General features: G+C 40.9%; 2 protein-coding genes across 5 annotated transcripts in view; both read right to left on the bottom strand.

Moving 5' to 3' along the window:
• Window positions 1–463: 463 nt before the first annotated feature.
• Window positions 464–9,888, bottom strand: yars2 (tyrosyl-tRNA synthetase 2, mitochondrial). The gene is made up of 5 exons (XM_026918762.3): window positions 9,025–9,888; window positions 6,847–7,014; window positions 4,634–4,789; window positions 3,297–3,467; window positions 464–1,862 (listed from the first exon to the last, which is right to left on the bottom strand). Exons 1-5 carry the CDS (start codon window positions 9,810–9,812, stop codon window positions 1,703–1,705), a joined length of 1,443 nt encoding a protein of 480 aa, XP_026774563.3. The 5' UTR covers window positions 9,813–9,888; the 3' UTR covers window positions 464–1,702.
• A 5,186-nt stretch (window positions 9,889–15,074) lies between these two features.
• Window positions 15,075–24,707, bottom strand: part of pparab (peroxisome proliferator-activated receptor alpha b) — a 28,351-nt gene continuing 18,718 nt past the window's right edge. For 3 of the 4 annotated variants that reach the window (XM_026918755.3, XM_053236650.1, XM_053236651.1), the window contains exons 6-8: window positions 20,654–20,863; window positions 20,108–20,351; window positions 15,075–19,945 (exon numbers count right to left, since the gene is read on the bottom strand). In XM_026918755.3, the coding sequence (XP_026774556.1) occupies window positions 19,701–19,945; window positions 20,108–20,351; window positions 20,654–20,863 (699 nt within the window). In that variant the 3' untranslated portion in view covers window positions 15,075–19,700. The remainder of the gene's footprint in view (window positions 19,946–20,107; window positions 20,352–20,653; window positions 20,864–24,707) is intronic. The other variant, XM_053236652.1, reaches the window with a different exon arrangement.

Here is a 24,707-nt window from a genome sequence, read left to right as displayed (position 1 = left end):
CGCCCCCTACACGACTCGCTGCTTCTGCACCTCCCCCCACCCTGCAGACCAGAAACACCACTTACACACACACACACACACACACACACACTTACTCACATTTACACACACTTACTCTCACTTACACACACACACACACACACAGGAGCCCAAACGACTTCTTTAATATACTTGTTTCCACAGTTCACTTTTTTTTAACCTTTTTTTTTTAACTTTTTTTTTTTTTTTAAACTGTTTCTGCTCCATTTGAACGAATTGACCAAAAATTATAACATAAAAATCATTAGTGTCTTCAAAATTGTTTTTCTTTACCAAGCTCTGAGTAGTTTTGGGTTATTTCCAGAAGTTTAACACTTCCAGTTTCTGTGTTCAGGAGAAACAGGAGAATAACTACATAAAAGTGTCCCACACACACACCCACACACACACACACACACCCACACAGAGGACATGAAGAGAAATGTGTATGTATTTTATAAGGGTTTTTTTGTTGTTTTTGTTGTACTGAATGACTCATTACTACATGGAGGTAAAACATGACACGATCGGAGATGTCAGTGGTCCAGAGAGTCCACGGTTCAAGCAGTCGTGCTTGTTTCTAGAGGTGAGAAGTCAGCACTTCTAGGAACGAACCTACTCTGATTAAATCACACAAGCACAGGTCAGAGGGAAACAATGCAACAAAACCACACAGCACTTTCCCCCTTAATTCTGGTTACGATTTGACTATATCTGGCTTCTTCTTCTTATGACTGTCCTTCAGTTGCATAACCTCCTGAGGCAGTTCCTGCTAGGAAATTATTTCCCTAATTTTCACAATTTTATATGATTGGCAAATGGCAATTCCAATAATGCTGTCTTTCAAAATAAATGAATGACGTGAATCCATATCCACTCACCCTGGGTATTTGAAATAAAGTTCCTGATAACATGTGCACAATTTGAAGAGAAAATGTTTTTCCTCATTCCGGTATAACATTTATTTCAGAAGTGGGAATGTCTGAGATATCTTGCATTTATGGTATATTAAGTGTAACAATAACTTGCAATTCAAATCACTTAAAGAGGAAGAAAAATATGTAAATGAGTTAAATTGCACCAACACAACTTACAAAGTTGTACTACACTTCATATACCTCATGTAGTATTTCTCAATCCTGGTCCTGGAATACCCTTCATATATCGTTTTATTTTTCCCCCTGGTCCCAGCTCACCTGATTCAACTAATGAGCCTGCACTAGGTGAGGGACAGGAGGGCAAACACCAAAATATGCAGGACAGGGATTTCTCTAATTTATGAAACTTGGAGGAAAGGAAGTTCAAAATGTTCAAGCATCAAGAAAAAAAAACACTTGACTGACATCTTGTGGTAGAATGTAGAACTGCACTTTAAAACCATCACCCAAAAGCTTGACCATTTTCCTGGTGCTTTACCTGTTTGGTATAAAATTTCTGAAACAAAACTCACAAACACAGTCATGCATGTGTGCGTACACACATGATGCAGTGTTTAATAGGATGTTTTCGCAGTTCATCTATATTTCTGCAACACATCTCCTTGTAGCTGGTCTCTTCCTCCTGCCTTACAAAATCCACTGATCTGTAGCCCTGTGGTTCCACTCTGTGTGTGGCTCGTGCTAGGAGTACATGTCCAGTACTTCACTTGTGCACACTCCTAATTTATCCATATTTATGATGTGAATCACATGCTCAGCCACTTGATGATGCAGAAGTTCTTTTTGCCCACTCGGATCAGACTGAGTCCGTTTGAGAGGATGTGCTGATCTGGGACCAGTACCTGCTCAGGGTTTGAGGCCCTGTGATGGTTAATCCACACACCACCATCAGTTATCATCTGATACCTGAAACACAGAGCAGGGCATCGGGTAATTCAATTCAATACAATTCAATTTTATTTATACTGCACTTCTAACAATGGACGTTGTCATAAAGCAGCTTTGCAGAAATAACATTTTAATTTAAATTTATCCCTTCTTAAGCCTCAATATACAAGGTAAGTCTTCATATACAGGCTGGTAGTAGTGAGTGGTATGGCCAGAAATGTATATCATAGTATTATCAGTATATATAACAATATAATTTGATGTGGCCAAGCCCAAAATGGCAAATATTAAGCTTTTAATGGTCTTAACAACAAATCATTAGTCAGAAAATGAGCAAGAATTAAACAAATGCACTCCTGAGAGCTCCTGTGCCTCCATTTGCTCATTTACTTTTTACGCAAAGGTAAAATCATGATCATGATTAAAATGTTTGATGTAAAATTCAAACTAACATGTCTGGGTGTACAAAATTTTCCAAAAAATATCTTCTGGGATGTTTTATTCTTAAAAGATTAGTCATTATTTGGTTATCTGCCTCACCTGATGCAGCCCATCAACGGCCACAAGGCTTAAACGTTCAAAGAAATCGAAGGGAAAAGCTTCCCATACTAACTTCCCTTATCTATTTGTTTAATTCTTGCTCATTTCCTGACCAATGATTTGTTGTCAAGACCATTAAAAACTTAATATTTTGCCATTTAGGGCTTGGCCCTTTTTTTGCCTAGGAATGTAGTTACTGACAGAAGTAATTAAATTTTTTTGAAAGCAACAAAAAAGTAAAATGTAGACTAACAAAGAATGGTGCAAAAAAAACAAAACATAGTGAGCAGCAGTTTTGCAAGTGGAAATGTCTTGTTGATGAAGGAGGTCAGAGGAGAATGGCCAGACTGGTTCCAGCTGACAGAGACGCTATGTGGTCATCTGCTGCTGTAGCCCATCTGCCTCAGTTCTGTGTTCCATGTGTTCTGAGATGCTTTTCTGCTCACTATGGCTGTAAAGAGTGGTTATCTGATTTAGCCTTCCTGTCAGCTTGAACAGTTTGGCCATTCTCATCAATAAGACTTTCTCATTAGTACGGTGTTTCGGTCCACAGAACTGCTGCTTACTGGATATTTTTTGTTTTTGCACCATTTTGTACAAACCATAGAGACTGTTGTGTGAGAAAATCCCAGGAGATCTACAGTATCTGCCCGATTCTATGCAATGTGTACTGCTGCTAAATGGCTGATTAGATGATTGCATGAATGAGTAGGTGTTCCTAATAAAGTGGTCAGTGAGTGTGAAATATCTATCTATCTATCTATCTATCTATCTATCTATGGTGACTGCCAGTTGTATGCACAAATGCAATGCCTCACAATTTCTGAAACAACTACTGAGCCCTTGGAAATGATTATTCATAGTGCAAAGTGTAGTTTTTAATGACATATGCCATCAAACATTAATACATACCCTCTGGGTCCTTCAGGAATGGCCTGGCTCCGACGGCAGGCATCCAGTACTGTGGTACCTGGCTCTAGAAAGAACTCCTGAAATGAAGCTTCTCTGAACAACTCCTTCAGTTCAGCATCATCCATCTGCTGCAGAGCCTCAATGCTGCTGTGGTACAGAGCATTGGTGCATCTGGACACACACAGATACACACAAATGAGTAATACAGTATCTAGATTCTACAATGTTCTGTATCTTCACCATTAATTACCCTTATGAAACCACAATGTGCCTGGTTGGTAGAAAAAGACTTCACATGCCTTGTAGGAAATGTGTAGCTGCCTGGGGAAAAACCCTTCACGTGGCAAAATTTTACCATTTTCTGCCATTTTATATATATATATCTATATCCATTCATATCCATATCCATATACTACATATATAGTTCTGAAAACAACAGGCGTATCACAGACATTTTGACAGCCACTATCTGATTATAAACCGAATTGATTAGGCTTACGTTCATTTCATTACAGCACATGGCTGTTCAATAACTTGATCCAAACTTGACATTCACTGTGTGACGAAATAACATTTAGCTAGCAAGGCTTTAGACACCTTTAGTAAATAAAAACATTTCTGAATTGTTTTGGTGAAATATCGATGCCATAGTATGTTATAGGTATAAAACTCAATTTTGCTTTTGCCGAAACCTGTCTTTTTTGCCAGAACTCAGCCACAGCAACATCCAAAGTGTTTTCCCAGGCTGCTACATGTACACTATATTGCCACAGGTTTGTGGACACCTGACCATCATACCCATATGTGTTCCTTCCCCAAACTGTTGCCACAAATTTGGAAGCATACAGTTGTATAGGATGTCTTTGTATGCTGTAGCATTACAATTTCCCTTTACTGGAACTAAGAGGTCCAAGCCTGTGTGGCCAAAGTGAGGTCCATGAAGACACGGTTTGCCAAGGTTGGTGTAGTAGAACTCGAGTGTCCTGCACAGAGCCCTGACCTCAACCCCACTGAACACCTTTGGGATGAACTGGAACACAGACTGTATCCCAGTCCTTCTCACCCAACCTGACCTCACTAATGCTCTTGTAGCTGAATGAACACAAATCCCCACAGCCACACTGCAAAATCTAGTGGAAAGCCTTCCCAGAAGAGTGGAGGTTATTATAACAGCAAATGGGAGACTCGATCTGGAATGGGATTTCAACAAGCGTATATGGGGTGTGATGATCAGGTGTCCGCAAACCTTTTGCTATATAGTATATGCTTTTGCCCTCCTAGACCGGTGGTACTGCTGTACGATACACTTATATACTGCTACTGAGGAATGCTCTCACCGTTTGGCACTTTCTAGCCCCTCCTTGCCATGAACCAGCTTGGTTACCTCAGCAGCAAGCCGTTTGTGTGCTATTCTCTTGCCTGGATCCTGCCGCTGCTGCTCCATCACCTTCTCAACCTCAGCCAGTGGCAGAAAGGAGAACAGCTTCAGGTACCTGAGGTTCAAACATTAGAGATTAGTGCTCTAAATTCATGTGCATGCTAGGTGAAACCATTCACACAAATTATTTCAGCTTCCAAACATCACAGCTTTCTAACTTGAGGATATTGCTCAGACTTTTCCATGGACCCCTTAAAATTTCAGCGTCTTTTTTCAGTTACTAATCTTAAAGCATATAAGGCATTAACCAAAACAACCACAGTGTAATTAAGTAGGAAAGTTATACAGTCAGGTCCATAAGTATACGGACAGTGACACAATTTTTGTAATATTGCCTCTGTATACCACCACAATGGATTTGAAATGAAGCATTGAAGTGTAGACTTTCAGCTTTAATTCAATGGGTTTAACAAAAATATTGCATTAACCATTTAGGAATTACAGCCATTTTTTACAGAGTCCCTTCATTTTCACAGGCTCAAAAGTAACTGGACAAAATAATCATCATAAATATTAGGATTATTTTTAATACTTGGATGCAAATCCTTTGCAGTCAATGACTGCCTGAAGTCTGGAACCCATGGACATCACCAAATGCTGAGTTTCCTCCCTTGAGATGCTTTGCCAAGCCTTTACTGCAGCTGCCTTCAATTGCTGCTTGTTTGTGGTTCTTTCTGCCTTCAGTTTTGTTTTCAGTAAGTGAAAAGAATGCTCAATTGGGTTGAGGTCATTGGACTTTTAAGAACATTTAATTTCTTTGCCTTAAGAAGCTCTTGGGTTGCTTTCGCGGTATGTTTTGGGTCATTATCCAACTGTACTATGAAGAGCCGTCCTATCAGTTTTGCAGCATTTGACGGAATCTGAGAAGAAAGTATAACTCAGTACACTTCAGAATTCATCCTGCTAATTCTACCAGCGGTCACATCATCAATATACAACAGTGACCCAGTTCCACTAGCAGCCAAACATGCCCATGCCATAACACTGCCTCCACCATGTTTGATAGATGATGTAGTATGCTTTGGATCATGAGCCCTTCCTTTCCTTCTCCATACTCTTCTCTTTCCATCATTCTGGTACAAGTTAATCTTGCATCAGATCAGGCTTTATTTATTTATTTATTTTAGAGATTCTTTAGCAAGTCTAATTTGGCCTTTCTGTTCTTGAGTGTTACCAGCGGTTTGCATCTTGTGGTAAACCGCCTGTATTTACATTCATGAAGACGTCTCTTGATTGCAGACTTTGGCAATGATACTTGACTTGGCTAGATGTTGTGAAGGGGTTTTTCTTCCACAAGGAAAGAATTTTGCATTCATCCACTTTAGTTGTTTTCCGTGGTCTTCCAGGCCTTCTGGTGTTTCTGAGCTCGCCAGTGCATTTGTTGTATTTAAGAATGAACCAGACTGTTGATTTGGCCACTCCTAAAGTTTCTGCTGTCTCTCTAATGGGTCTGTTTTGTTTCTTTTCAGCCTAATGATGACCTCCTTCACTTGCATCAACTCCTCTTTTGACTGCATACTGAGAGTTCCCATGAACAGCTACCAAATGCAAATTCAATGCTTGGAATCAAAAAATGTTATGTAAAAAAATGGCTGTAATATTTTTGTTAAACTTTAAAGCTGAAAGTCTCCACTTCAATCATATCTTGACTGTTTTATTCCAAATCTGTTGTGGTGGTGTAGAGAGGCAAACTTATGAAAACTGTGTCACTGTCCAAATACTTACGGACCTGTCAATGTAGAGTAGAATGAGAATCTGAACACGTTAAAAAATTTAAAAAGAGGTTGATCGTTGTTATTGTTGACATAACACACTAACACACTAGTTTCCCTAAAAGTTTGTGACACCTAACAGTCATATGCATGTGCTGGTTAAGTGTCCAAAAACTTTTGGTTATATAGTGTATTTTCAAACAGTATTCAAGCAAAACTTATTTACCGCCAGTTGATCTTCCTTTTCGCGTTAAACGATTAAGCCAGAATTACCATCCTGTACATCACATGCTCTATATAATAATGCTCATTTTTGCACAAACTCTATATTTTCAATGTTTCTCTGATAGGCTTCTGCATTATATTCAAACTCAAAAACTTTGTAAAGACACCATCTTACTGTTCTATATTGTTGTCTGGCAGTCTGAGGAAATACTGGTAGAACTCGAAGGGAGATGTTTTATTCCGGTTCAGCCATACAGCATTTCCTGCAGTCTTGCCCAGCTTATCACCCATTGAAGTGGTCAACAGTGGCACTGTCAGTCCATACACTTCCTCTCCTGTCTTTCTACAGGGGAAAAAAAAAGAAAAATTAGCACTGATCTTGTTCATTCGTTCATCGTCAGGAAGCACTTTATCCTGGTCAGGGTCACGGTGGATACAGAACTTATCCCACGAACACTGGATGCAAATTAGGAACACACCCTGGATGTGTCCCACTGGGAGCTAATTAACACACACACTCACACACTCAGTCACACCTAGTGGCAATTCAGCATAGCCAATCCACCTACTGGCTTGTTTTTTGGGAGGTTTGAGGAAATAGCAATAACTGTATATATGAGTGGGCATCATGGCACCATTTATTCCCATTGTGTGGTTTTGAAGCCTTTTTTGGCTGGTTGAAATGGGAGCTGCCACCGTGCAAAAACTGGGGTGAGAATCTGCGCAGTAGAGACCTTGGAGCCAGAGCATGCACAGTAGATACAGGCCTTTCTCCCACCCATAGTGGTGATGGACATGGACAGTTATTGGTCCACTCATATATGCAGTCAGTGGTCCACTAAATATACAGTTATTGGTCCATTATATAAACAATCACTGGTGTACCCATATATACAGTTTTTGATCCAGAATACACTATATTGCCAAAAGTTTTGGGACACCCCTCCAAATCATTGAATTCCAGTCACTTCTATGGCCACAGGTGTATAAAATCAAGCACCTAGGCATGCAGACTGCTTCTACAAACATTTGTGAAAGAATGGGTCGCTCTCAGGAGCTCAGTGAATTCAAGCGTGGTACTGTGATAGGTTGCCACCTGTGCAATAAGTCCATTCGTGAAATTTCCTCAATACTAAATATTCCACGGATAAATGTTAGTGGTATTATAACAAAGTGGAAGCAATTGGGAACAACAGCAACTCAGCCACGAAGTGGTAGGCCACGTAAAACCACAGAGCGAGGTCAGCGCATGCTCAGGTGCACAGTGCACAGAAGTCACCAACTTTCTGTAGAGTCAATAGCTACAGACCTCCAAACTTCGTGTGGCCTTCAGATTAGCTCAGGAACAGTGTGTAGAGAGCTTCACGGAATGGGTTTCCATGGCCGAGCAGCTGCATCCAAGCCTTACATCACCAAGTGCAATGCAAAGCGTCGGATGCAGTGGTGTAAAGCACGCCGCCACTGGACTCTAGAGCAGTGGAGATGTGTTCTCTGGAGTGACGAATCACGCTTCTCTGTCTGGCAATCCGATGGACGAGTCTGGGTTTGGCGGTTGCCAGGAGAACGGTACTTGCCTGACTGCATTGTGCCAAGTGTAAAGTTTGGTGGAGGGGGATTATGGTTTGGGGTTGTTTTTCAGAGGTTGGGCTTGGCCCCTTAGTTCCAGTGAAAGGAACTCTTAATGCTTCAGCAAACCAAGACATTTTGGACAATTTCATGCTCCCAAACAGTTTGGGGATGGCCCCTTCCTGTTCCAACATGACTGCGCACCAGTGCACAAAGCAAGGTCCATAAAGACATGGATGAGCGAGTTTGGAGTCCTGACCTCAACCCGATAGAACACCTTTGGGATGAATTAGAGCGGAGACTGAGAGCCAGGCCTTCTCGTCCAACATCAGTGCCTGACCTCACAAATGCACTTCTAGAAGAATGGTCAAAAATTCCCATAAACACACTCCTAAACCTTGTGGAAAGCCTTCCCAGAAGAGTTGAAGCTGTTATAGCTGCAAAGAGTGGGCCAACTCCATATTAAACCCTACGGATTAAGAATAGGAGGTCATTAAAGTTCATGTGCATGTAAAGGCAGACGTCCCAAAACTTTTGGCAATATAGTGTATATAGTCATTGGTCCACTATATATACAGTCACTGGTCTAATCATATATACAGTTATTGCTCCACCCACATGTACAATAATTGGGAAATAAGAGAACAACACAGAACTGACCTTTCAAGCTGAAAATATACAGTAGACATACAGATTTACAAGCATATAGACTTTTGCTTGAACATCAGTTAAAGACAGAGGGAAGGCTCCTGTCTGCAGTCTCTGCACTGTGCCCCACTGCTCTTACTTGTGAATGAACTCATGGCCGGACATCAGGTTCCCCAGCTGATCTGAGCCCCCCAGCTGTATTCTGCAGCCATGCACCTGATGTAGGTAATAGAAGTCAAAGGCCTGGAAGAGCTGGTAGGAGAACTCGCTTAGACTCATGCCCTCGGCACTCTTTAAGCGGGACTGCACGCTGTGTCTGCTGAGCAGAGTGCCCATGCGGAAATAGCGTCCCGCCTCGGCCACGAACTCCACCACGTTCCGGTCCCGGTACCAGCTGGCGTTGTTCAGCACGCGCACGGAGCCCAGTCTCTGCGGATCGCTACAGAAATACAGCTCGTGGTTGGTGAAGATCTGGTGCAAGCTTTCCAGCACGGATCTGGCATTACTGTCTACCACGGCAGCCGACAGGCACTCTCTCTCCTTGGATTTGCCGCTCGGGTCGCCGATCCGCGCCGTGGCTCCGCCGATCAGCGCGATCACGTGGTGCCCGGCGTTGCGGAAGTGCAGCAGGCCGATGAGCGGCAGCAGGTGTCCGGCGTGCAGGCTGTCGGCGGTCGGGTCGAAGCCGCAGTACACGGTCTGCTGGGCCGAATGGAGCAGCTGAGGCAGGTTCACCTGCGCCGCGTTTTCAGGGAAAGACTCCTTCAGGAGGCCTCGTCTGTGCAGCGAGGACAGAAACCCGTTTCTACCGACTGGGGAAGTGTGAAAGGTGGCCTTCGGTAAGCAAACCGGAGGCGGGCTTCGTAGAATAAAACCCGTTTTTCCTCGCCATCCTCTGCACAGGTTGCGGCCACAGGACGCCGCCATGTTAGAAATGACGTAAACAAGGCGCTCACTGCTGCCCCCTGCTGGGTTCAAATCTCACTGTGTGTTCAAGTGCTGCTGGGAAATCCGTATTTACGAGTTTACGAGTCGTCAGGTGAGTTCAAATCAGTCGAGCAAGATGGCATGACCCTTCTCTTAATTAACTACACAAAATACAGCAATTTGTTTAAACTCTACTTCTAGAAAATGAAGAACAAAGACTGTGCATAAGATGTGTTTTGCATTTTTATGTTTTGAATCAATTTATGAAGCCACTGTAAACTTTATCGTTACATTATAATTATATCGTAAGCCTGACAGAGACACGTCACGGTTTAATACACATTCAATTTCAATTCTGGGTTTCCCACTCGTAATTACGACTTTGTGGTGGCGTTCATGTGCGTTCAGATGCTTGGATACTCCTGCATAAAGTCCCTCATCAAATAAAAACACATTCTCAGGGGGTTCTGGAAAATCACACTAACCACGAGGTCAGAGGCTTAGAGGTGTGAAATACAGCTCAATCCGACATCTAGATTTCCTCTCTCTCTATGGCCACGATGTCTTAGATACCCAACTGTTGTCTCCATCTGTGTTTGGTACTATCCTGTCTGTATTTAGCTCTTATACACCCGTTCAAGGAAGTAGAGCGCTGTCGGGTAAAATGGAGTCTTGTCTGAATACAGAATACTGTTACTTCGATATACGCTATATGGCCAAAAGTCTGTGGACACCTGGCCATCACACATATGTGCTTTTTGAACATCCCATTTCAGATTTAGTCCAGTCTTTGCTGTACTAATAATCTTCACTCCTCTGGGAAGGCTTTCCCCTAGATTTTGGAGTGTGGCTTTGGGGTTTTGTGTTCATTCAGCCACAAGAGCATTAGTGAGATCAGGCACTGATGTTGGTGAGGAGGTCTGGGGTGCAGTCGGTGTTCAGTTCATCACAAAGGTGTTCAGTGGGGTCGAGGTCAGGGATCTGTGCAGGACACTCGAGTTCTTCACTCCACATTTGGCAAAGCAGGTCCTCAATCGAGGTGGTGAGATTCATCAGACCAGGCTACGTTTTGGGTGTTCTATTGGATTCAGATCCGGTGACTGCGAAGGCCACTGAAGAACTTTGAACTCATTGTCATGTTCATGAAACCAGTTTGAGACGATATTTGTTTTGTGACATGGTGCAGTATCATGCTGGAATTAACCATTAGAAGATGGTTAAATTGGTAAAAAGGCCAAGAATGTGTGCCAAGAAAACATTCCCCACACCAACACACCACCTCCACCAGCCTGGACTGTTGACACAAGGCAGGTTGGGTCCATGGATTCATGCTGTTGGTGCCAAATTGTGACCTTACCATCTGTGTGCCTCAGCAGAATTCATCGGGATTCATCAGACCAGACTACATATTTCCAGTCTTCAACTGTCCAGTTTTGGTGAGTCTGTACCCTCTGCAGCCTCAGCTTTCTGTTCTTGGCTGAAGTGTTGTTCTGCTGTTGTAGCCTATCCATCAAGGTTCAATGTGTTGTGCATTCTGAAATGCATTTCTGCTCACCACAATTGTACAGAGTGATTATCTGAGTTACTGTAGCCTTTTTGTCAGCTTAAACGGCCATTCTCCGTTGTTGTCTTTCATTAACAAGGCATTTCCGTCTGCAGAACTGACGCTCGCTGGATGTTATTTCTTCATTACACTATTATGAGTAAACTCTAGAGACTGTTGTGTGTGAAAATCCCAGGAGATCAGCAGTTATAGAAATACTCAAACCACAGGGGTCAATGTATAGACCTTAGCCAAAAAACAGCTCTATGTGTAGTTGTTCTGTACGAGAGTTTTATATGAGAACCAACCCTGAAACCCTTCAGCCATCTGCACCCACATCATGCTGGAAAAGGTTTGGGTCTCTTAGTTCCACTGAAGGGAATTTGTAATGCTACAGCATACAAAGACATTCTATACAATTATACAATGGGGGGCTTGGCCCACCCCATCATTAGATTTGCCCACACAGTCCCCACCCACTAGCCCAGGATTGGTACCAGGGGAACAAATTTTAAAAATATTGAATATTGTGACATTTTGCCATTAAATAAATTCATGTTGTGTACTACATAGAGTTCAGGGTGAGATTTAGTAGCATGTTCCATTTTTACAGCAACAAATTATACCAAGAATTTACTGTTGCACGATAGCCAACAGATGGCACCAAAGTCATACAAAGACATAGTTTTGAGTCTGGCAGCAACAAGACTATATAAAGCTACTCTTAGATCAAATAATCACTGCCTATGCTTAGATTTTTCCCCCTGTCACCTGATCAGATGTGTTTATCATGTTTGACATGCAATTTATTAGCTCTGTGAGTTTTATATTCCAAATGTGGGTGTATTTGCTTGTGCATAGGGTTATTCCTGTATCCTCAATGGAAAATACACAGTCACTGAGCACTTTATTAGGAACACTATACTAACCCTGGGTAGGGTCTCTCTTTGCTCATGGATTCCATAAGATGTTGGAAACATCCCTTTGAGATTCTGGTCCATGTTGCCATGATTGCCTTACACAATTCCTGCTGATTTTTTTTTAGGTGCATCTAAAAAATCTCCCGTTCCCGTTCTCCCTGTGAATCTCCCGTTCTACCACATCCCAAAGGTGTTCTATTGGATTCAGATCCGGTGACTGCGAAGGCCACTGAAGAACATTGAACTCATTGTCATGTTCATGAAACCAGTTTGAGACGATATTTGCTTTGTGACATGGTGCATTATCATGCTGGAATTAGCCATTAAAAGATGGGTAAATTGGTAAATGGGCCAAGAAAGTGTGCTAAGAAACCATTCCCCACACCATTACACCACCTCCACCAGCCTGGACTGTTGACACAAGGCAGGTTGGGTCCATGGATTCATGCTGTTGGTGCCAAATTCTGACCCTGTCCTCAGCAGAAATCAAGATTCATCAGACCAGACTACGTATTTCCAAAACTGTCCAGTTTTGGTGAGCCTGTACCCACTGTAGCCTCAGCTGTCTGTTCTTGGCTGACAGAAGTGGAGCCCGATGTGGTCTTCTGCTGTTGTAGCTCATCCTCCTCAAGGTTTGATGTGTTGTGCATTCTGAGATGCTTTTCTGCTCACCACAATTGTACAGAGTGGATATCTGATTTACTGTAGCCTCATACCAGCCCATCTGGCACCAACAATCATACCATGGTCAGAATCATTGAGATCACATTTATAGACCTTAGCCAAAAAACAGCTCTATGTGTAGTTGTTCTATATGAGAGTTTTATATGAGAACCAACCCTGAAACCCTTCAGCCATCTGCACCCACAGTTTTTCTATATACACTATGTTAATATATTTTGCAGACACTTCTAAGACTTACACAAAAAAAGGTCCAAACCCAGAATGGCAAAATATTAAGCTTTTAATGGTTTTAACAACAAATCATTGGTCAGGAAATGACCAAGAATTAAACAAATAGATAAAGGAACTTAGTATAGGATAGCCTTTTCCTTTAATTTCTTTAAATGTTTAAGCCTTGTGGCCCTTGATGGGCTGCATCAGGTGAGGCAGATAACCAAATAATGACTAATCTTTTAAGAAAAAAAAAACATCCTAGAAGATATTTTTGAAAATTTTGTACACCCAGACCCAGACATGTGTTTGTTTGAATTTTACATCAAACATTTTAATTATCATGATTTTACCTTTGCGTAAAGAAGACTATATATAAGTGACTTTCCCTGTTTCTAGCTTTTCTCCAAACAGTTCACTGCAGCAAAAGTATATGAGCAAATGGTGGCACAGGAGCTCTCAGGAGTGCATTTGTTTAATTCTTGCTGATTTTCTGACCAATGATTTGTTGTTAAGACCATTAAAAGCTTAATATTTGCCATTTTGGGCTTGGCCCTTTTTTTTGCACAGGAGTGTATAAGAGAGGCATTATATAATCCAAGCATCTACTGTTTGAGGAGCTAGTTGTGATAAAAGTACTGCAGTGCTAAATATTCATTAACTGAGAAGAAGCATGTTGAGGAAGAACAGTGGGAGCATTTTATGCAAGTAAGCACAATAGTTGGGCTAAGTGTTGGTACACAGGTGGGCAAAAACATTGCTCACAAAGCAAGAAGTTGAACGCTTCAGACATGAAACCTAAAAATACATACTAATTACAATAATATACTTACATACTGTGAGACACATGGGCGTACATTAAAAAGCTAATTACTTGGCAAAGAGAACAGACCTTGATAGACATTTACTGTAGACTCTGATGCCGTGTGCCTGTTTAGGGGTACTGCCACACCCAGATCAGCACCATGGCCAGCAACTCCATAGATACATGGAGCGTTATAGCAGCGTTATACAAATTTGTACTCAAGGCTGGGCCAGATCCAGTCACCTTTGGCCATGGGGCAATAACTACCCCAAACAGTTGCTGTTGTGTCATTTGGTGGGAAGCCTTCCAACACAGCACCTGGATTGAAACACACAAACACTCCCTTCAAGGACTTCTCGACAACAAGCACCAACTCTCTACAGTTTCTTCTCTTACCCTCTTCCTATAACAGTAAATGAACTAGATCAATGCCTTGCGTTAATAACCCATGACACTCACCAGACTGGCTGAGGATGCGGGCAGCAACCTCATCAGGAGCAGTGGCTAGTAGTCTAGCAGCCTCATAGTCTGGTGCATCAAACCCAAATGAAGGAAGCCATTACTCCCCAGCCTGGAAGGGAGAACCCCATCTGGGATGGGTATCTGAGCCCTACTCTTCTCCTTGCAAGATTAATCAATGCCCACCAACCCAGGACACTGCTTTCTAATTAGGAAAGGCTGGCAGGCTGCAGTCTACATGGAGGAAAGACTGGGTTGGTGCCAGTATGTGTTAGTGGACTCTGGTGTTGTATTAACTGTCAACCATCCATCTTCTCTGACCGCCCACATTTGAGCAATGGAAACGCTACATGAGACATGTACATGATGTTCTCACAGCATTGTTAAATATAGAAAGGCCCAACAGGCCCACATGCACCTCTTATGCAGGTACATGGAGGAATAGCTGATGCCCTTAGTGGACAAACTCAACAAGAACCTGTGGATATTGACATGCATCTCAGCTCTTCACCTGCTACTGGCAGGTTTTTTCATTCTGACTCTTTAGCCATTTTCTCTGGACTGTGGTCTTGTTTGCAGGTGTCTCTAAACAGGCTTTAGACTACATTTGACCAAAAAAATAAATAAATCAGAGTGGCATGTTTGATTTCACAAATAGATTTTTTAATGTTTACAGATTGTGTGGGCTTTGTTAACTACATACTATTAATTTGTTGTAAAGATTAAAAAAAAAATGACAAAGACTTCAGCATCCAGATACGTGTTGCCTTTTAAATGAAGTTATATGCTGTCTAAAGAACTGGTGCCTCACTAGTTCTGACCTGTGCTAGCATAAATTCTGCAACACACAATTTTCCTGATAAGGTATTGTTAAAATCTTTTCCAATGAAACACTATGAATTCTAATCCAAAACAGTGGAATTTTCATGTGTGCAATTATTATTTTAATCCACAAAGCATTTGCTATTCTCTAAGCACTCTATTACACACCAAAGCCAATATTCTGTCAGTTGTTTTCACTGGGGGTAGCATGAACAAAAATGGGCTATTAAATTGTGTATGCAACCTTGACAAGAAACTGTTAAATAATCCATGTTCAGAAACAGTCTGTAGCTAAGGCACAGGTATTGACTCTTGGCTTAGGTTTAACAAAGGCAGTCAAATCAGATTCCTTTCATCCCAATGTCTGACATATAAATAGCATAAATTCACACCCAAACTGACAAGACAACATGTTCATATACCAATGCAGCCATTATAATAAACACATGATGATAGTGTCTAATCATGGTAAGTGTATTTGAACTTAACGATTATGAATTGAACTCACAATTCATCATAAGACACAATTCATTCATCCTTTTCAGTATTACAATTCAGCGCTGGAACTGCAGGATTGTGTAATTTTACAGCATGTTGCTAAACAAGTGTTACAGAAATTACATGTGCTTTAATGAGCTTTAGTGAAATGGCGAATTAGAACTCAGAAATCATGAAAATCAATACATACATACATACATACAACAGTTATGCAGAGTTATACAATGAATAAACTCTTCCTGCCAACATAATTATACTGTCCACAGGAAGCACCATGAACAGACACTACATTTTCTGGCTTTGGCGGATGTCAGGATGTCAGTTATTGAAAATTATAACTGTCAAATTTGCATGTCGTTATAGAGGTTCTACCTGAGATTAAAGTCTGTCATATGGGCTAAGAATACACTCATACACTCCGAAACAAGGGGTTCTGTCTCTGAATACTCCGTCCCTGGGTAAATGGGTAAATCTCCTCAATCCTGTGGCACAAACAGAAAGAAGACTGGGACATACAAAACATGTTCATGTAGGTGTTTCTGTTTACAATAGTACATTCTGCTAGCTGGCAAACCATTCCACTATTTTAAATTGCACTCTGAATAAATCCCAACTATTTTACAATATTTTATACAGTATATTAACAGCGTCTTGCTTTAGTATAAAAAATTTACACCATTAAAAACAACTATAAATGTATATGGTGCCCACATTACCTAGGTTGGTGATATGAATGCAATTTCAAAATATTTATCATATGATACACAGGTAAAAAGTACATTTATGTCCATTTAAAAGGAAATATGGCTACCGTGACTGTATTTGTGAACAGAAATGCAAATGCAGAGCTGTCGGTTTCTGACAACGCTTTCAGATCCAGCTTGAAGGATTGGTGTTTTTTTTTTTTTTTTTTTTTTTTGGCCCTTGTGTTGTTAAGACCGTTTACATGCTCATGCTATAAACATAACATACAGGTACAGTTGAATATACTCCTGATACCTTAGTATCATGAGAGAGGGGGGCACCTGAAGTGAAAGTTAATCTCTCAGGTAATTAAATTTTTCCACATATATGGAGGCATACATTCAAAAGCACCAAGTATAAACATGCATAATCAAGTTCCATGCCAAAAGCAAAATTCATATTGAAAAAAAAAGGCAGGAGGAATTAACACAACCGCACTGGCTTGACTTTGCTGCCTATATTTCATGGAAATGTTAACAGTGCAACAATTATCTTGCCATATTACAATTTCTAAAGTATTTGTGACTTATTGGTCTAATGCAGTTACTAATGATTTCTCTGGCCCATTCTCAAACTGATTCTGATACAAATGTAGATGTAATGTTGCGCATTAAATATAGATTAGATAGACAGATTCGTTTATAAAACTTTAAAAACTCACCCATCTCTTAATCTACACAACATGGCCAAAAGTATGTGGACACCTGACCATCACACCCATATGTGTTCCTTCCCCAAACTGTTGCCACAAAATTGGAAGCACACAATTGTATAGAATGTCTTTGTATGCTGTAGCATTACAACTTCCCTTCACTGGAACTAAGAAGCCCAAAACATAATCCAACATGACAATGTCCCTGTGCACAAAGCGAGCTCCATGAAGACATGGTTTGCTAAGGCTGGAGTGGAAGAACTCAAGTGATCTGCACAGATCCCTGACCTCAACCCTACTGATCACCTTTGGGATGAACTGGAACACCGACTGCACCCCAGACCTCCTCACCAACATCAGTGCCTGATCTCACTAATGCTCTTGTGGGTAAATGAACACAAATCCCCACAGCCACACTCCAAAATCTAGAGGAAAGCCTTCCCAGAAGAGTGGAGGTTATTATAATAGCAAAGTGGGGACTAAATCTGGAAGGGGATGTTCAACAAGCACATATGGGTGTGATGGTCAGATGTCCACAAACTTTTGGCCATACAGTGTTTCATCACTCCACATAGGGCTATTTATAAAATTAAGCAAACAACCACAAAAATGTTTATTAAAAATTTGTCGTGATTAATCAGCCAACAGCCTTCTTAATAAATATGCCCATAAAAGTTTCCTTATTATTTAACTGATTTGCACCATGTCACCACGCAAAACATCATTAAACCTTAAACATGCTAAGTTTCTATAGTATGTATTTAAGCATTCTCTAACATTCATGTTTCATATTCTAAATGTAGTTTGACTGCTTTGTGTCTTAATTTGTAATTTATTTTTCATTTATTTAAAACAATGACTTGCCCCAGCCATTGATTACTACTTGAAGCTGCAGGGTTCTGAAGGCAAGATTGGAGCGACTCAAATCCTCAACCCTCCTTCAGGAAGAATTTCGCAATGCCCCAAGAACCATTTCAATAATACAGGGGAGCTGCGGCTAAACCGAGGGAGGACACTAGATCTCACCAAAAAGAAACAAGATCCTGCAATAAGAAATTGCAACAACCAATGCCCCCAAAAGACCTGCTTTATTAAGCTTCAAGTTCTACACTTACATCAGAAATGCTAGCTGTTTAAAATCTGAAAAAAGGCGCAAATGAATTTTGTTTGAAAAAAATTAGTATACATATGCCTGTATTCAATTCTTTGTTGCAGAGCATCTCATGGAAACTGGATAGATATGTAGACGCATGAGCACAGTGAAAAGCTTGGGCACCTGCAAAAGAAAGACCAGGGAAAGGTAGAAGAGTCTAAGGGTGATCAATAATCTATTAAGAGCTGAGGTGGTTTTGCTATTAATGAGAAAGTGACCTGCCAGAAGAAAAGTCATGATTTTTGAATTTCCTTTCTTTTTTAGCAAAATGAAGGAACTTGTGAAATAGCAAGTTTAGCTTACAAAAAGGAGTGTAATAACATTTTTGCTTCACTGCGATAAGCAGTATCTGGCTGTCATTGATGCAATGACAAACACTGAGCCGACATCAGACAAAGGATTTTGGACCTGAGCGAACTAACCAGGTGTTAAAAAACTGCCTTGGAAATAAAATATCCTAGTAATACTTGACACAGGATCAAACTGACCCTAATTCATGACCCTTACTCTTATTGAGCAGCCTGATTCATACAACCCCAGGAACAAATGCTACCATTCATGACACAAATATTTCAAGATTATGAAGGGTCATTTGACTGTTGTGTATATAATCATGAGTTGATGCACTTGTTACGCCTTTTTTTTAGAAAACACATATACAAGCCCTGTAGTTTCTTGTCTTTTTTTTTTTTTTTTTAACCTGATCTGAACCCACTTGGGTGCTACTGGTGAAATTCTTGCTCTTAATATCTCTATCTTGTGCACATTTATGTAATACAGATTTCATGTAAATCTTCCTATTCTTGCTGAACAACCAACTCTTATTATACCACTCCTTCTGCATGTTTTGGATTTACAAAGGCTTCAACAAGTCTGCGTCACGCAAATGCACCCTTATTTCTGTTTAAAGGACATATTGCTGTATCAACAAGTCTGATTTCTAGGCTTGTTTTCACAGTCTCTAGCCCATGAGGGAGTTCATGAAGATTAGTATACATTTTTAGAAAGTATAATAAACCACAAGTCAGAAAAGTACAATGAAACTTTAGTGCAGTGTGAATTAGGACTGTCCTGACACTGGTTCTTTCTAAAGAAAACCCCTCTACCTGATTTCCATTCCTTCTGTACAGCTGGCTGGCATTTACTTTCTGGACACTGTCTCCTGTGCATAGAGGTTTATTGGCAGCCCTTCAGATAGGGTTACACTGTGTCTTTAAGAAGGACAGATTCCGGAGGCCCCTGAGAGCATTTCCTCATTTTCCAGAAACAAAAGAAAGTCTGAGTTGTCAGACAAGCCCTCGCCCTCAATCATTAGAAAAGGTGTAGGGCTAAACCCGCTCCCTTGTTCTCTTGTGCCTTCACCATGCCCCGTACAATTTAGTAGCACATGAGTCTCCCTTAGTACATGTCTCTGTAGATTTCCTGGAGCAGAGGATGCAGTGATGTGTCCTCCATTTTCTTGATCTCCTGCACTAACTGGGCATGCTCTGTGACTAGCTGACGCAGGTCAGCTAGTTTCTGCAGCAGTTTAGGGAAGAGGAAGTTATTGTCTGGGTGGTTATTCTGCAGGTGGAGCTGCAGCACATGGACGATGCTCTCCTGCATCCGCTCAATGTATGGCACATTCATCAGGCCTGGACGATCTGAGTGACAAGAAGAATAGGTTTTAAGAGACCTGGTCAGTCCCAGCATAAAACTCGTCTGATTTATTCAAAGTTTGTGGCAACACATTACACAGAATGAAGAATGGAAAACTAAATGTGTCCACAAAGTAGGCATTCTGGTAATCAACTCATGTCTCTTACCTCCACAGCAGATGATGGCTGCCACAAACAGGGCCAGGTCACTGTCATCCAGTCCCAGTGCATTGAACTTCATAGCAAACTGGAACTTGGGCTCCATCATGTCACTAATGGGTCGTCGCAGGCTCTTGAGGAACTCTCTCGTGATGAAGCCACTGCCATAGGCAACCAGCAAGCCATCTTTATTCATGCAAGAGGCCAGCATGGCAAAGAGTGCCTCATGCACACCATACTTTAACAGTGTTACCTAAAAAAAGAACACAAGATATATAAAGTTAGAAAGAGGACAGGTAAGAGTAAAGTGTTGGGAGAAATGCTATCTTTCATTCCACTCTTTAAAGAGTGCAGAGAAGAACAGTGATGGAGATATGGCCCAATAGGCCAGTAGCACCAGTAGATTAGTACCAGAATCATTTAAACATGGACTACTGAAAAAGCAATGGCATTGTAATACCTTGAATTCACAGGAAAGTCATTCCATTGGCTTCCAAATAGCAAAAATGAACTTTCAAGTTCTCTCTTTTGATTGCTGTTTGTCATGGCACCAACCTGGTCATTCAGGTCAAGGTTGCAAAAGCCTGGAACAGACTTGGCAAACTCTGTGAGCTCTGTGACTGTCTCCACCGACGTGCACTGGCAGCAGTGGAAGATCCGCACTTCTGCATCCTTATCAAGCAGTCCACCTGCAGTGCCAACCATCTTTGCCACCAGAGTCTGCTCAGCCAGATGCAGAGTCTCCATGTCATGGATTACAAAGGGCTGGAATACAATAATATTAGAAGACAAAAATTTCATTCCTCCTTACTGACATGTGAGGTGAGAATCACATAGCACTTCAGCACTTCTTGTGCTGGTCTCATGCTGAAACCTTCAACAAGTCACGAAGTGGCCTCATGCTGTAGTATTTGATATAAATACCGCTGTCATACAGCCATCTTTTCCCTTTCTACTTCTTGCCTCGTACATGTCAGACCTTAGATGGACTACGCTACCATGCATAACAGTTGGGTTGCATTCCACTTTCTGCAGCCCCCACAGTTGCCTGACTAGCAGGCCTGTTGCTAAGCAGCTAACGCTAAAGTCAAGTATGCCACACGCTGACAGCTGTTTAGCTTGCTATGTTAGTTGGACTGCTAATGCACAACACTGGGGCTGGAGTTGTGTCTCCATCTGCATGACCTCATTCTCTGTGCTAGATAAAGGAGCCGAGGATGAACAAGCCTTGGCACTGCCCATCATAGAGAAGCGGTTTTCAGTTTGGACATCCCCAAGCATCAAAAATGTCCATGCCCAAAGATGACTGATGAGAAAGCAATCTGAATCTCTTTCTAGGCATGTGGACAACCTGACATCAGACATCGATCCTGTCACTCTCAGCAGAAGCTCACACCCTTTCGCAGAGTCCTGCTTATAGAATGAAGCCGATTCTCCTTGCTGCTCCTCATTTGAGGAGTGTGAGGATGCTATTTGTATGTTCAGGTCTGAAGATATTCCAGTCTGATAATGAACCACAGTGTGGCCTCCGCCTCCTTTGCATACAACACTGGCATACTCCAACCTGCTGAGCATTCCGTGGTATTCCTAGTACGCACAATACCGTACTATTAAGACTGAACAGCACTGATTCTATCATTAGATTGGCTGGTTATCCATCACGAGCAGCAGTCTAAACAGAGTGCAGCCCAACAGGTAGGCCTGTCACGATAACTACTTTTGTTGGACGATATATTGTCCCCGAAATAATTGCGATAAATGATATTATTGTCATTTTAAGACCATTTTATGCCACTGATATAATGATAATGTAATAGCATAATGATGCAAATACACCCTTTCAAAGAGCAGTGAACTTTTAATTCTTAAGAATATTCAGACTTTGGAATTGGAAAGTCAAAAAACCACCAGATTTTTAAATCAACAGTCCACAAGAGGGTGCAACGAATAAATACAAACCAAACACCACTGTTATATTGTTTATTGTTTAAAGAACAAACCTGGCTGTTAAAAAAGTGCATTTATTTTTAAACTAAAGTACATAAAATTTTAAAATGAAAAGATTTAACCTAGGCTCTCAGGCCAGTTCCAGTATAATTTTCACATTGTTTTTAGTCATAGTTTTTGTCTTCTTTATGCTTTAGTTATTCATTGTCCGTGTTTTATTTCATTGTCCGCCTTACTTAAGTTCAAGTTCACTTGTGCATTCATGTCATTTTGTACAGAAGCAAGTTGTAATATTACATTTGTGTTGTGTATATGTCTGCTTAATCTCATATGTGTATAGGATGCGTTTGGGTGAGTTAATTAACCGTTAGTAAAGCGCTTCAGGTGTTCATTCACTGTACAGCTTCAGCTCACGCAGCTTAATCAGGTCAATCCCCGACATTACTGACTATGACTGGATTATTTGAAACACTAGAACTATTCTTTCTAGAGTTTTCTTCAAAAAAACATTGTTAGTGCATTGTTAATATCTTGAGTGTCATTTTTCCAACAGTACGTTTTAATTAAAATTGGTGCTATTGCTTGCTATGCATCTTTAATTCAAATGCACACAGTTTTTGCATTCCAGTATGCATTTTTATCTTAAATTCGATGAATATTCGAAGTTCAAATTTTAATTTGACAGCCCTAGAGCAGACGAGAGGACAGAAGCAGCACGAGTGGCTAAAATGTTGGCGACATTCACTCTTATGTAAATAAACACGCATGTAAACACAATGGGCAATATCGAGGTCAAAAATGATCAAGGTCAAGTCCATATATCATACGGTAAGTCGATAACACTGGTCTACACACTTTGGGAAATTATCGACCTCCGAGATAAAATGTGCTAATTCTTACATATTTTGATTAGATGAATTAGATAACAGGTGATAAAGGTGCTGGTTGGCTAAAGTTTTCAAGATATTTCACGATATTTCACAAGATTTATAATTATCTATACACAGGCAAGAATATGTGCCTACAACGGAGGGGGGTGTCTGATGATCATGATGCCTCGTAACTTCTCGACAAAGTACGGTAGAACAATGAAAATGGTACCATATGAAAGTTTATAAATTTATCTTCACTTTGAGACTAAAGATTATTACCTAACTGTAATTTATTGGTCTTTTATTGCAGAGTACATTTGTCTTGGCCAGATCTATGCATCATACAGTTACATTTGGTGACTTGTGAAAGTGTCATTGCCTAACATTTCCAAGGAACAGTCGCGTGATATTTTCCCTCAGAAACCAAGATGCCTCGAAACCAAAAAGCGCTGTTTAGATACCAAATAAAGATGGAACCTTGTCGTTTAATCTGATGTTAGAGCTAGTATTCTGTAATTATCTGATATTCACATTATATTTCGTAAGCTTTAAAACCGTATAATTTTGAGGTTGTATCTTAATAGTCTGGGAAGCTACACAGCAATGGGACCAACCCACCCACAATTCGGTCAGTTTTTCATGAAAAAAAGCATGAAAATGTTATATGAAAAAAAAACAATAAATGAATGGAAAGATATGTTATTGGTATCAATAAAAAGATAAATTTTTAATGATTGGTGTGGCACCATCCTCACTGCTATATCACATTTTGCAGAAAAGTTATGGAGCATAATCGCACATCCTCCTTCTAATTTTGAATTATTTTGATGCAATTTTGACCTGAAGCTGTATCTTGGAAAGTGGAGCCAATTAACACTCAGGACTTAGTTTTCCTTTATAAGTGACCCAATTCTGGTAAAATTTAGCTACTTTCATTTCTGAGGCTTTCTCCTTGTAGACCAGTGTAACGTAATTATTGTGACCAAAAGGCTACAGACTTAATCATCATCATCGCCTACAGGGACTAGTCACCAGGCCCCTACACTGACATGCCACTCTATGAAGCTCTACTAAATCTCCTCCTCATGGAGACTTCTTAGAGGCATGCTGCTCCAGAAAATCTTCACTGCTGCATTACCTTGAATATCCTCCAGGTTTTACAGAGTTAACATTACTGTGCATCTTCTCCAGGTTCTACAAGGTTAACATTACTGTGCACCTTCTCCAGATTCTACAAGGTGAACATTACTGTGCACCTTCTCCAGATTCTACAGAGTTAACATTACTGTGCACCTTCTCCAGATTCTACAAGGTTAACATTACTGTGCATCTTCTCCAGGTTCTACAAGGTTAACATTACTGTGCACCTTCTCCAGATTCTACAAGGTTAACGTTACTGTGCACCTTCTCCAGATTCTACAAGGTTAACATTACTGTGCACCTTCTCCAGGTTCTACAGAGTTAACATTACTGTGCACCTTCTCCTTGTTCTACAAGGTTAACATTACTGTGCACCTTCTCCAGATTCTACAAGGTTAACGTTACTGTGCACCTTCTCCAGATTCTACAAGGTTAACATTACTGTGCATCTTCTCCAGGTTCTACAAGGTTAACATTACTGTGCACCTTCTCCAGGTTCTACAAGGTTAACATTACTGTGCACCTTCTCCTTGTTCTACAAGGTTAACATTACTATGCACCTTCTCCAGGTTCTACAAGGTTAACATTACTGTGCACCTTCTCCAGGTTCTACAAGGTTAACATTACTGTGCACCTTCTCCTTGTTCTAC

Source organism: Pangasianodon hypophthalmus, chromosome 9, assembly GCF_027358585.1.
Source record: "Pangasianodon hypophthalmus isolate fPanHyp1 chromosome 9, fPanHyp1.pri, whole genome shotgun sequence".
Lineage (NCBI taxonomy): Eukaryota > Metazoa > Chordata > Actinopteri > Siluriformes > Pangasiidae > Pangasianodon > Pangasianodon hypophthalmus.
Note: the sequence above shows the minus strand (reverse complement) of the source record. Positions and strands in the feature narration are given on the sequence as shown.